The 13,529-nt window shown below is 52.9% G+C and overlaps 4 protein-coding genes across 4 annotated transcripts; 2 read left to right on the top strand and 2 right to left on the bottom strand.

The window, feature by feature from the left end:
• Positions 1 to 1,148: 1,148 nt before the first annotated feature.
• J4E78_008960 (uncharacterized protein) lies at positions 1,149 to 1,811 on the top strand (the record flags this gene model as incomplete). Its single annotated transcript, XM_049369558.1, has 1 exon — positions 1,149 to 1,811. The coding sequence occupies one exon, from the start codon at positions 1,149 to 1,151 to the stop codon at positions 1,809 to 1,811; it is 663 nt and encodes a 220-aa protein (XP_049218882.1).
• Positions 1,812 to 3,128: 1,317 nt separating this feature from the next.
• RPL2 (60S ribosomal protein L2) lies at positions 3,129 to 4,126 on the top strand (the record flags this gene model as incomplete). Its single annotated transcript, XM_049369557.1, has 5 exons — positions 3,129 to 3,230; positions 3,302 to 3,362; positions 3,420 to 3,514; positions 3,570 to 3,875; positions 3,926 to 4,126. 5 exons carry the CDS (start codon positions 3,129 to 3,131, stop codon positions 4,124 to 4,126), a joined length of 765 nt encoding a protein of 254 aa, XP_049218881.1.
• A 366-nt stretch (positions 4,127 to 4,492) lies between these two features.
• Positions 4,493 to 9,258, bottom strand: J4E78_008958 (uncharacterized protein; the record flags this gene model as incomplete). Its single annotated transcript, XM_049369556.1, has 7 exons — positions 4,493 to 5,164; positions 5,229 to 7,305; positions 7,781 to 8,317; positions 8,370 to 8,661; positions 8,721 to 8,972; positions 9,022 to 9,182; positions 9,245 to 9,258. 7 exons carry the CDS (start codon positions 9,256 to 9,258, stop codon positions 4,493 to 4,495), a joined length of 4,005 nt encoding a protein of 1,334 aa, XP_049218880.1.
• Positions 9,259 to 10,772: 1,514 nt separating this feature from the next.
• J4E78_008957 (uncharacterized protein) lies at positions 10,773 to 13,511 on the bottom strand (the record flags this gene model as incomplete). The annotated part of the gene is made up of 1 exon (XM_049369555.1): positions 10,773 to 13,511. The coding sequence occupies one exon, from the start codon at positions 13,509 to 13,511 to the stop codon at positions 10,773 to 10,775; it is 2,739 nt and encodes a 912-aa protein (XP_049218879.1).
• Positions 13,512 to 13,529: the final 18 nt, after the last annotated feature.

Genomic DNA, 13,529 nt, shown 5'->3' with positions numbered 1-13,529 from the left:
CCTTCTCGCCCTCTGGCTAGCACCACCGGTTCGATCTCGTTTCGCGGACTAATATGTAAATCTTCTGACCATGACTTTTGCCTTGATGATGATCATTGATCTTCTAGGGTGTTCTGCCGTCTTTCTATTATCGGAACAAGTTGAGGAGACAGCACCTTGCGCGAAACTGGTGGAAACGTCATGACATGTGGCGCTGTCTCATGCGCATAGTGGCGGGCTGTGCCTCAGAAACATGAGGCGATGGATAGTTGATGCCCTAAGGGTGTTTCACCGGGGATCTGCATTGTAGTCTTGTTTGCATGACGGTGTTGTTGTGGGTCGTCCAGGCATTGCAGTTACTATTGTTTCTTTTGATGGATTGATCGTACAGTAAGAACACCGAGAGAATGATGGACGAGTGTCGTTCGACTGTCAGAACCTTCTGTTGCTGAGAGTTTCGCGTGCTCCCGCCGGTACTTCTCTCGGCTCTCCGTAGCGGCCGCTGCTGGTGAGATTGCCTAAAGACGCCTGGATCCGTCTGACGCGATCAGCACAGGCACACATGACTATTCCCCCCTCCCTTACACCGCATTCACATTGTACTCGGTCACAGAACACGTCAATGCTGCCAGAATAGCCACCGGTATGTTTCTTCGCATGGCAGGAAGTCCCAGGGTATCCAAGCCTTCCCAAGCTTTTGCCGAGGGAAATAAGCACGCCGATCCATGCAACCATCTGCAGGAATGGGAGGAAACGCCAGGGCTTCCCCACAGAACACTATAGTCATCTACCGTAGCTTGACGGAGCTTAATTAATCGGGGGTACTGCTCATTTACACTACTGGTGGAATGGTCTGAGGACCAGGGTTCGAGCAACGGAATGCGTCCCCCGGGGCTCGGGAGCACGTTTGCATGCGGATAGTGGCAAGCGCTCAGATGGCGAGGCGACAGCGGCTTCGGTCATGGACCTTGAAACAATCGCAATATGTTTGGTGCGAGATGTTTACAGCCTTTTAACCGTCAAGTCGTATATAGACCAAGGCTTGGAAGGACGATTAAGCTCACCACCAAGCATCTACACAAGCAGCCTTCACTTCCACATTCTCTTCTTCACTACCAATCAACGTTCTTTTACAACAAACCCACTTTTCCAACCTTTCAATCTTCAAAATGGTTGCCTTCAGCTCTATGGTCCTCGGCCTCACCGCCATTGCCGGCTCTGCCTTTGCCGCACCCACTGCCGATGTCCCTGACTTCGAGCTCGGCTCCAAGAGCCTCGCCGCCCGCCAGGACTACAACCAGAACTACAAGACCTCTGGCAACGTCCAGTTCAGCCCCACCAACAACGGCTACAGCGTCAACTTCTCCAACGCCGGCGACTTCGTCGTTGGAAAGGGCTGGAACAAGGGCACGACCCGCAAGATCAACTTCCAGGGCTCCACCACGCCCCAAGCCGGCACTGTTCTCGTCTCCGTCTACGGATGGACCACCGGCCCCTTGGTCGAGTACTACATCCAGGAGTACACCTCCAACGGTGCTGGTTCCGCCCAGGGCACCAAGATGGGCCAGGTCACCTGCGACGGCTCCGTCTACGACATCTGGAAGCACACCCAGGTCAACCAGCCTTCCATCCAGGGCACCACCACCTTCACCCAGTACATCTCCAACCGTGTGAACAAGAGGCCCGGCAGCGGCACTGTTACCACCAAGTGCCACTTCGACGCCTGGGCCAAGCTCGGCATGAACCTCGGTCAGCACAACTACCAGACTCTTGCCACTGAGGGCTGGGGCAACGCTGCTGGCAAGTCCCAGTACACCATCACCGGCTCATAGAGTGTTGACACACTTTTGTATGAGGGCCACTGAGTGGCTTTTGGACAATGACCTGGATCAAGAACTGATTAGTCGCTGGCGCAATGCAGTCGACGGGAGATCTTGGTTGTCGAGGGTTTTCTTGTTGCAGATTTTGGTTTTCTTCATTCCTTTCTTCGATTCTTTGGGGTCTTGACGCACTCCTCGCATGTACATATTGCATCTTTTTGCTGGAAAAAATTCACTCTGGTCTGTTGTCTTGAAGACAGACAGCTATAAAACTTGTTCCTTCCTGCTTGTGATGTTTCGCGTGATGTCGAGGTGACCACTGAATAGTGAGCTGCTGTGATGAATGGTACAAGTGTTAAATTCCAGCCTTAGCTATAAGAACGATTATCCTTGAGCTTGGCACTTTGGAAGACGTCCGCTATTGAGTTTGCGATGAAAGACACAACATAGATATTTGGAGTCGTATAGGAAGAGAATAAGGTGATGCAGACTTTGTCGCGGTAACTTCCGGGTATGGAGATCTTGAAGACCGAGGATCAAGAATCCCTCTGAATAAGAATGTGATGACTTCGAGGTGTGTATGCGCCTCACAATGGCTACGTGGATGTGTTCCACTGATAAGTGCATACTCGCTTCGTTCTGGGGTATCAGTGCAATGCATAATGAGTATTAACTTCGAAGGCCCAAGTTTCGTAATTCTGAACGCGACCAAATGCGTTGATTGATAAACTGCAGTTGTGTCGCGTATATGCTCGCGGTATCGGCCTCGCGCTTCTTTCACTCCTATCGTGCACCGATGCAGTGTTAGTAGGGCTGGACACACTACTACATACAGACTCAGAAATACGGCCGGCATGTTTCCCCGAGGGCAGACTCTCTGAAAACCTCAAAGCTACCACAGTCATCGCGCACTTCAATGACCAGCGCAAAGCAAGACCGGGTCCTAATCTGAGTCGAGAATGTGTACTGTTCTCCGTTGGAACTTCTGGATCTGGGGCGAATAGTTTGATGATGTTCGTCTAACAAGCCACCGAAGTTGGGACGCGTCTTCTCAACGAAGGTTCGAGGGTTGCGATGCTGATTTGGGATTTCGTTTTGACGGACCCTGTTCCATGGTCACAGTCGATACAATTTCTCTTATAGATTCTGCAATTCGTAAATGACGCTCTTGCTGTTGTTGTGGATGACGAGCGTCCAGGGCGTCGCCCACGTTGGAGAGAGTGGCCCGTGCACCCACTAAAAAATAAGCGACGTGGGCTCTTGTCGAAATACCTATCCATTGTGCGAACTCCAACGACCGACAATCCAACTCACATCAACACCGTCGTCATGGGTAGGGTCATTCGCAACCAACGTAAGGGTCGCGGCTCTATCTTCACGGCCAACACCCGCCTGAACAAGAACCCCGCCCAGTTCCGCACGCTCGACTTCGTACGTTCGCCGCCCGCACAATCGCGATATTGGACACACACATATTGGGATATGAGGGCTAATGGGTGCAGGCTGAGCGCAATGGTTACATTCGGGGTGTCGTAAAGGAGATCGTCCACGACTCCGGTCGTGGTGAGTACCCAGCCGCGAATTGGACGTCTGGGCCATTTTTAACGATATCGTGAACAGGCGCTCCCCTCGCCAGGGTCACCTTCCGCAACCCCTACAAGTTCAAGCAGAACACCGAGACCTTCATCGCCAACGAGGGCATGTACACTGGCCAGGTCAGTCGAAATACCCTGGGCCGCAACAACGCGAATTATATCTAACATTGCCAAGTTCATCTACGCCGGAAAGAACGCTGCGCTCACCATCGGCAACGTCCTCCCCCTCGCTTCCGTCCCCGAAGGTACCGTCCTCACCAACGTCGAAGACAAGAACGGTGACCGTGGTGCGCTCGGCCGTACCTCCGGTAACTACGTGACCGTTATCGGCCACAACCCTGATGAGGGCAAGACCCGTGTCAAGCTCCCATCTGGCGCCAAGAAGGTCCTTCCCAGCTCATGCCGTGGTATGGTCGGTATCGTCGCTGGAGGTGGCCGCACAGACAAGCCTCTCATGAAGGCGTCGCGTGCTAAGCACAAGGTATGTATTGTGGTCGTATTTGGACCAGCGCAATCACTAACACCCCACAGTTCGCTGCCAAGCGCAACAGCTGGCCCAGGACTCGTGGTGTTGCCATGAACCCCGTCGACCATCCCCACGGTGGTGGTAACCACCAGCATATCGGTAAAGCCTCGACCATCTCCCGGTACGCCACCCAGGGTCAAAAGGCCGGTCTCATCGCCGCGCGGAGGACAGGTCTGCTCCGTGGTACCCAGAAGACAAAGGACTAGAGTGGTGCTTTGTGATCTGGTGGCGTTGGTCTACGACAGGAACGACAAAGATGCGGTCGGTTATTCTCTCCATACCTCTATATGCGGGTGGCCGGGCGTTATAACGAAATGGAAACTTCTCGGCAAGCTAGGCTTTCTTCTACTGTGGCTTGCATGCATGATAGGTTCTTAGGGAATGTGATTCCGAAAAATGCATCTGGTCTGAACTTCTGATATCGTCCACCATTCGTTGTATCTGTCTGTGCTGTGACGTTGTGTTCTCATACGAAATATTTTCGATAGCAGATCCCTCAAGGTTCTCATGTCGCATTAACGCATGTCACGGCTTGGTTTTTGGAATCGGACATTGTTACAGATCAACGACCCTCACGCTCCACCCATCTCCACATCGCCATCTCTGTCCTCCGCTTCGCTCTCAGTCCCAGTCCCACTACCCCCATCCCCGTCTTCCTTCTCCTTCTTCATCCTATAGTCCATATCCAGCACACGGTAATGTTTCCTATCATCGCCCAACACAACAATCACTCTCCTGCCCTTCCTGCCATTCACAACCAACTTCATCGGAGTGAACCGGCCTTCAAACACATGTTGCGTGTGCCTCTCAATCAGCTCTTGCGTAATAACTATCTTGTTTCGTGGCGACGGCGGAGGTGTGCCTTGCGGGAGGAAATGTTGCTGTAGCGCAGACTGCGGAAGCGGGGTGTAGGTGATGAGAGGGTGTTGGTGAGGTATGTCATTCGCGGCGGGTGTGTACGGTAGCGAGACGATGACGTTTGATAGCGATTTGTCCTCTGAGGGGAGCTGCAAGAGGATGAGGAGACAGGCGTTGTCTGCGAATTTTGCGTCGAGAATCTTGATGTTTTTGGTCGATTGGGAGGCGGATGAGAAGTCGAGGGTTGAGATGGCGTAGGCGTGGATGTCGCGCTGTAGATTGGATATACTCTCTTTGTGAGAGAGGCGGTGGATGTGTAAGAGAGTCGGCGATGAAGGGGGTGAGAGCGCGATGTAGGTACTCATGCTGTCTGAGGTCGATGATGGCTGTGTAGTGTTAGTATGTATGACATCTTAAGCGTTGGTGGAAGAAGGAAGTAGGGCAGCATACCTCAAACACCATTCTCATGTCCAGTACACCCATCTCCCCGGCCTCATCAACCTCTTCAAGAACAACACCAGAGTTCATCTGGATATTGGCTTCCTGCCACCTACTAATCTGCTTCAGCAGCCCCGTAACACCTGTGCTCAAATGTCCAAGAACATGTTCCAAGCACAACGCCTCCTCTTTGAACGTCGCACCTTCCTTCAACAGCTCGATAGCCTTCTTCGTATCATCATAGCTCGCTTCCTCTCTCCCCTTGGCTTTACCATCCAACTGCGCCTCTGGTCTGAGAAACGGCGTAACATCCGACTTGGTAAGCCCATATTGAATATACGCCAGCACCTGTGAAACATCGACCCCGGGATCGCGCTGTTCCATCTCAGCTCTAGACTGCGAGTCCAATTCGGTAGCCTCGAAGTCAATGGTGAATCTTAACCATTTACTGAAGCTGTGAAACTGTCTTTTCTCTTCCGATGCGTACAACATGGCTGTATGGGCTAGCAATCGCATATTCTTCAGCGTCTCTAACAGCGATGAGAAGTACGACATTGGTCCGCTGAAGATCCAATCTCGGTCGTGGAATTGCGCAAGACCACGTAGACGCGAGATGACGATGGAGCAACGGTCGAGTGCTGGGATGAGGTTCTCGTGAAGCAGAGCAAGAAGCGTGGTGAAAGAGGAAGTAACGGTGTTGTCCCAGCGCTTGTGTCCTGCTTCTGCCAATTCGTCGACAAGCCATTCTTTGAGGACTGGGTTGCAGTTTCCTGTGCATGCTGTGTGGAAGAGGTTCGTGACAAGATCGCCTAGCTCCTTCTCTTCGAGTGTTTCGCTAATGTTCATCATGAATTTTCGGGGCAGGTCTTGCGCGTGCTTGAAGAAAGCGCGGACGCGTTGGAGGGTCTGAGTGATGTACAGGAGCAGATTCTGTAGTTGTGATGTCTTTGCTGCAATGAGATGCAGATAGATGCCTGCGGAAGGAATGAAGTTCAATGTCAGAGGGATATAGGCGATGCTCTTCCTTTGTGGTGAGGTGGTCGATGACGTTTGCATCAGGAGGCTGTGTGTACAGCTGTACGGATGACTTGTATGTAGTATTGGCGTACTCGACATGTTCCAGGCTCTCGGGAGCTGGACGTTGACTGTTTCGAGCGAGTCGTAAATCGAGGGGTAGACGGTTCCACGGTCGGTCAGTCGAATGAACATGTCGACAGAGTTGTGGTCTTTCAGATGATGCGAATGCAGAAGCGAGTCCACCTCCGCTTGCGAACTGAACGCTCCAGTATCCGCCTGTGAGACGCGCATGAAGGGTAATGCTGGTGCAAGGGGAATTGCGGGGAGTTTGGGTAGCACCGATTCCATATCCATCATAGCAAGCTGATCCGGTAGGTCAGGCGCGATATCCAAGGTCTGAAAGTCCGGCTGTCGCTGCAGAAAGTCCTCCAGTGTGGTATCATCCTTGAACGCATCCCATTCCTCCGTCGTCGGATTGCCAAAGACATCAGTCTTCGCAGGCGTAACGCCGTTGGCATTCTTCCGTTTCAAGCCGGTGCGCTTCTTCACAGTCTCCACATTGATGAAGTTCAGGCCCCAGCCTATACACCTTACCCTAGCTGGATTCTCATCTTCTACCATGCTACTCGTGGTGCCCTCGACTTCCGGCAACATGACGTCCTTGTGCGTAACCTTCCCCGTCTCGGCGCTCACCAAGTCCGTGCTTCCATCGCTCCAACTGACAGCGATGCTCTTGCCGTTGAACTCCCACTGCAGCGCATCAACGCGCAAATCCTCGCTCTTTCTTTTCAGTCCAAATGCTCTTTGACCATTGATTCGGTAGACATCGAGGCTCTCCTCATCTGTAACTAGCGCTATGAGATCCATGGTAGGGCAGTACGAGATGAGATGTGGATGTATCGGGTGCAGCAAGATTTTCTCCGCTTGCTGCAACAGCTGCGGCCCATTGCTCGAGTCGGTCGTGGCCATGGCTGTAAGTAGTCGGCCCCAAAGGCCGTTGCTGAGGAAGTCGGTTCGTGAGTGGAGGATGATGGTTTGTTTGTGCACATGGAAGTCGCGTTCTAGACCAGATCTGTGCCTAGCGCGCTCGCGCTATCACGTTGTTCAACATGACAAAAGCCAAGAAATGCAGGAACGGACAGTAAATTATCTTCAACATGGTATCATGTGAGATGCACTTCTCAAAGAGGTAGTAAAGTACGTGACACGTGAACGTGGTGCCTGATAATTGAACATATGAAATATCTGCAATTCGAGTGCTAAAGAAAGATACCATCCTTCCTCTATGCCTTCTGGGTATACATATCATGCTATCATAGTACAAGTACAAGTGGCCGGCACCTTGATCCGAGGCGCCTGTTCCACTACCCTAAACCCCATGTTACAAATTTCACCTCAAACGCCGCGATGCGATACAATGCAATTCCGTAAACCAGTCGTGTCCTCAAACGTAGGACTTGTCTCCGTATGTGTTGAGACGCCCAAGACTGGCAAAAGCCTGCACCCATCGACTGTCATCATCAGTCGGTCTGTTTCACCGGACTGACGAGTTCCTCTTCGGTTGTACCGACTCTTTTTGCACACGCCCTCTGCCTGTGCCGCTGAGTCTACCATTTAACCTTGCCTCCTCGTCGAAGCTTGTTCGTTTGGTGTTTTGGCCACCCTCCAAATCATCGTCGCTGTCGGCCAAATCTCCAAGCTCGAACTGGTTCTCAACGTCGTAGTCATGCATCAGCGCACTACGGTCGCCAGCGTCCGCATAACTAGGCCTGCCATCACGAACGACACCAATCGACTGTCGCTCAAACAGCTCTTCGCTGCGCCGCGCTTGCATACTGCGTCTTGTAGGGAAACCGGATATGGCGTCAGAAGGCGGGCCGTCGGTGAAACGCGAGCCGTATGCGTTGCTGCCGTTGGGGTCTTCGCGCGAAAGGTTCAATAGATATACGCCGGAGAAGATGATGAGAAAACCACAGAGGAGAGAAATGGTATTGACGGCAGACGTGGTGTTGAAGCCTTGGAAGAGGAGGCAGGACGCGATGAGGGTGCAAGTCGTGAACATGACGTAGTAGAGCGGATTAACACTGTAGTAGTGCGTTAGCACTCGCTGGTGAAACTTGAGGATGCAGAACGTACATGTTTGTCGAGAACTGGCTCAAGGCCTTGTTGAAGTAGTTCATCTGTGTGAGAATGCATCCGACCACCAAGATTACGAAGACGTATGTGGAGGGGTGCGTGAACTGGTTGTTGCCCGCAAATGTCATCTTGAGGGCGATACCGAAGGCCTTGATGAACATGATGGAAACGGAGCCGGCGGTCGAGCAAATGGAGAGGTAAATGAGCGGGTTCTTGCGACCGTACTTGGGCGCAACACTGTAGATCATGAAGATGCAGAAGACGACGCAGAAAGCGCAGTAGAAGAGGAATCCTAAACACGTTGCGTTAGTCTCTGTCGTAGCCTAACGGCAGAAGCACGCGTAAACGTACCTGGCTGAAGCGCAAGGTTCAAGATCTCCTCAACGGACTCAACCTCTTTGTCCGGCGGCGCATGTAGCACGATAATGACAGATCCGATAAGACATATCGCGCAGCCAATCTTGCCCAGAAGTCCTAATTGTTCGTCCAGGAAGTATGAGCCGAGTACCGCACCGATAAGAACTGAGAGGGCGCCGAGGGGAGTTACGAGGATGGCAGGCGCGAAGGCGTATGCCGCGAAGTTGAAGATCTCGCCAAGTACCACTGTATGCTATCAGTCACGCACACGGCATGGTATCGCGTGTGCACCCACTCGTTGTTATACCGGCCCACCACACGGGGTTCTGTAGGTATCCAAAACCGTCGCCGTTGAAGCCCTGCTTCTCCATCGAGGCATTGAGGCCCTTCTTCGTAATGACAAAACTTGCGCCAATGGCTAGTGACGAGCTCACGGCCAGCATGAGTCCCACATATCTGTCCTTATCGTCAGTTCCTGGGGCTTCTCGTGCAGAATGGCGTGCCTTGGCGCAACGTACTTGTCTTCGACCATTTTGCCGGTTGTTGTAGGTCTATGCGACCTGTCTTGGTTCTTTGCGGCCAGGTAATATCAATATCGACGTCGCTGTGAATGTGCGCAGGCGATAGCAACGGGCGTGGGTGGTGTGAAGCTAGTGCGCGGCGGTTGACGTTGGATTGCGCGGACTGGGGTTATCGATAGGCGCCTGTGTCGTGGCCTGCCGAAGAGGAAGGAGGGACGCCAGTGGAAGGAGCGATGATGCGCAAGCGCCGAGTTGACTGACTGACCGACTGACTGCGACGGACGATAGATATGATATGCAGGTGCGATGGCAGATGCGACGGAAGAGGTGGTGGGTTGGGGATGCTTGCGCAAGAAGCGATTCGCGTTTCACCAAACGCTGTTCCTGTACCGAGCCAAGGATCAAGTGACTGCAGCAAAGGTGGGCGAGACGTCTAGACGTGTCGAGGGAGCAAGCGAGCGCGGGGAATCTCGTGACCAAGGGCACGATCCAACGACAATGAACGAGAGTGAGAACGAGTGCAATGATTCAGGACTGTGTTGTGATGATTGACCAAGATGCGTGCGCGTTCTGTCTATCTATCGATAAACCGTTTCCCAACAAGGTGGCGTGCCGGTCTCGCCAGTGCCATGACCCCGAGGTTTCACGGCGGCTTGCGTCTTACGCAGGGGCTTCTTTTTTAGCTTCCCCTGTCCCCGTCCTCACGCCTCACCAACGCTAGGGTTAGAGCCTGTCGATCTCCTCGTCAGACAAAGACGCGGCATTCCATCCTGCAATATCTAGCCGCAAATATAGCTATAATTCTCCCTTGGCTTTGCGCGCCCTCATCTCTACAAGTGACATGTACCAGGAACAGCTGTGGGTGGAGTCAAATTGCCAATAGTGCCGTCTCCAGCTCGAGTGCTGCGCCTCGCGCTGATCTGTCTAGTTTCCTCAGGTGCAACCGAAATAGCATACCTCGTAATCGCTTCCCCACAACACGCGATCGAGAATGATTACGTCGCTGTACTGATCGTGGTTCACGTAGCAATTCACCACCGAGGTATGGCCAAGGATCATTCTGTGCATGTGACTTTTCGATTTAAGCTCTCCAACTCAGGGTTGAAAGTGCCTAGAGTCCCTTCAAGGTATCCTGAACTTCGACTCAAAACATCGGGTATATGGCTCGAGACACCTTAAGATTCCATCTTTCAACCACCAGATCCTCCACCACCCCTGGACATACCATCCTGACCTCCGCATACTCCATGAAATTGCGCAGAAGAAAGAAACATCGCCCAAACTGCAATCCCTGTAGTGGCAGGGCATAACGCAAAGAAAACGCGCAAGAAGATGCACTCTCTTACCTTTTGGTAACCATGTTCCTCCACAAGGTTTGGTATCCGGCGGCGCGCGCTGCATGGTCGGACCTGTTATTAGTACACATCATATTAGTTCAAGGGCGCACTGAGTTGAAGAAAGGGCGGAAATGAAGCTGCTTGTTAGTTGAGTCGAAAACCCGGTAGACTTTGAGGACGGCGAGCCTTCATACTCTGGGGCGCTTGGCGTCTGGTGCAAGATAGTCAGCGCCTGAGTTTCGCTTATGTATAAAGATCGTAAGCTTACCTATAGAGTCAGATGCAATATCCGCTCCATGTCCAGCCTCGTCGATGGATCGCTTTTGTCCTTGTGGGGACACATCATTGGCATCGTTAGACGAGGCCGTTGTAGGATCTGCAGCCGAAGACGTTGCGTTCGCAGTCTGTCCAGCCACGCCGTCCTCTCCGTCTTGGGCGTCGGTGTGATCATGTGCAATGGCCGGCATCTCTGAACCCTCTTGAGCAAAATCCGGGTCGGCGTCCCACTCAGGATTGTTTTCCAGATCCAGGAAGTCGTCCGTACCGTTCACATCGTTGCCATCCGTCACATCGGCGCCAGCAACGTTGAACTCGTCTCCATTCATAAAGTCCAGATCTGCCTGTTCGTCCAGGTCCTGGTACTCTTGGGTGGCGAAGTCTTGGTTAGTGTCGCCGTTGTATGCGTCTACACCATAGTCATCTGTTCCATCCGCTTGAAAGTCCTGGAAGGGGTCTTCTTCGTCGAAGGCTTGCACAAAGTCCTGGTACGACTGATCATTGTCGTCGTTGCCTTCGGTCTGGTCATGTACTGCTCCGCCATGAGGGTCTTCGCCGGCTTCCGCAGCGTTCTCGGCGGCATTCTCATTGTGGCTGAATGAGCCTACGGTGGAGCCATGTCCATCTGCGTTGGCAGATTCATCGTCTTGGAGCGTCGCGGACGAAGGCGAGGGCTCGTTAGCCGAAGCAACTTCAGCTTCCTTGACATCCACGGCCGGTTCGTCTTCTTCGTCACTGTAGTCAATCAGGTCATCTTGCTCCTGCAAGCGAAGGGCTTCCGATTCGGCATCGGTCTTCTCGCTCGGTTTGGGACTCTCTTGTTGAGGTTGCTCTACAACTTCCTGAGGCTTTGTGGACACGTCACTAGGATTAGCAGCTTGCACACTGTGGCTTTCGTCAGGGGCCGGTGCTTGCTCCTCTTCTGGCAAATGTGCAACCTCAACCTCCTCGCGCTCTGCATCCTCCACGCCATCACCCTCTTGAGCATTCTGCTCAGTGGACTCTTCGTTTTGATCAGGCTCATCGTAAGAAGTATGATCGACCGATGTGTGCTCCACTTCGTGCACATCCACTCCCTCGCCGTCATGGGCCTCTTGCTCATCTTCTGCTTCCTCATGGTCATGCTCGCCGCAGTGGGCCTCTTGTTCATCATCTTCTTCGTTGTGGTCACCCTCGCCGGCATGTTCTGGTGCCTGTGCTTCAGCATTCGCAGACTCCGGCTCCTCAACATGATCGCCTGCTTCTTCTCGCTGCTCACCGTACACTTGATCCTGCTCCTGGGTGTCCCACTCAGTGGGCTCATCACTTGAAGCCCCAGCAATCATGCCAGCGAAATGTGTCTCACCAGCGATAACGGCAGCCTCAAAAGCAGAATAGCCGCTCCCTTGGTCGGCATATTTCGCAATATCTGAGAGCAGAGTAGCGAAGCGCGGTCGCAACATCAAGGAGATATAAAAGGAGTCTGGGTTGTTGTTGCCATCTTGTGCATGGAGCGAACGGTAGTATCCCACAAGACGCTCAAGCGAAACAGCTACACATGCCGTGTTGTCTTCGAAGATTTCCAGATTCTGCAAGTGCTCAAATTTGAAGCCGATCTCTGTCTCGTTTGACACATCTTCACACAGGGACATACGGCATGCTTGGAAGAGGTCTGACAAACTAGCCTTCGCAAGCGAGATGTCCTGAATGAGCCAGTCTCCACTGTTGTCGTAGTCATGCTGTTTGAAAAGCCAATACTCTTCGCCATGGAGGTTCACGGTGACAGATGGAAATTCAGATGAGTCACTGTCATGATGCTCGCTGTCATCAGCAGTAGCTTCCTGTTCATAGCCGTGGTGTGTCGAGTCTTGATCTTGGGTTTCACCATCTGCATGTTGTTCCTGGCCTGGCAACATGACACCGCCGTCACCATCATCATTCTGACTGTCTTCTTCGTTGTCGTCGACCGATTGCGGGTGGGGTGAGGGTGCGGCTTCATGCGCCGCTGTGCGCATCGGGCTGTCATCAGCTACGGTCTGGGGCTCTCGGTGCGGGCTGGGCGACTTGTTATCTGCAGACATGGGAAGTAGAGCTTGCAAATCAGCGGGTATCTCATCTTGCTGTTCAGTGATCTCCTTAGGCAGTTCGTCATGTACCGCCTGCGCGTCCGAGTAGTAGCTTGCGTAGCTTTCGGTTCGCAGCCACGGTGAACGTAGCTCGGGGTTGTGGTAGTCATCGCCTTCCTCTTCGGAATAGTCAATCAGGTCGTCATCTTGATGCGATGTGTTGGTCTGGATCGGGGGGAGGTTGACTGCGGCAGGCTGTGGTGACTGTGTAGGCTGTGCGGATTGATCAGGCTGTGCGACAGGTTGGTCAACAAGTGTGACGCCTTGATCTTCCTGGAAGCTATAATCCTCCTCGATGACGTCCTCTTGGTCGACCATGAAATCGTCCTGCTCGCCAGGTGCGGCCGGAGCATCCACGTCGTTGACCGAGGCCGCATCGTTCATGGACATTTCTTCGTCCTGGGGCTGGGGAGGCGGGGGGTCGAGATCTAAGTCGATGTCACCATCGTCGAAGTCGATGCCGCCATCGTCGGAATGTAGATCCATGTTGTCGTCGTCGGCAGTTGAAAATGCAAAACCTGGTGTTGTGTGTGCTGCGGCAGCCATGATATGCGATCAGGGGTG

The sequence above is a fragment of the Alternaria triticimaculans genome (genome assembly GCF_023758025.1).
Source record: "Alternaria triticimaculans strain BMP 0046 chromosome Unknown scaffold_17, whole genome shotgun sequence".
NCBI classification, from domain to species: domain Eukaryota; kingdom Fungi; phylum Ascomycota; class Dothideomycetes; order Pleosporales; family Pleosporaceae; genus Alternaria; species Alternaria triticimaculans.
The sequence above is the reverse complement of the archived record's forward strand: the minus strand, read 5'-3'. Positions and strand labels throughout refer to the sequence as shown.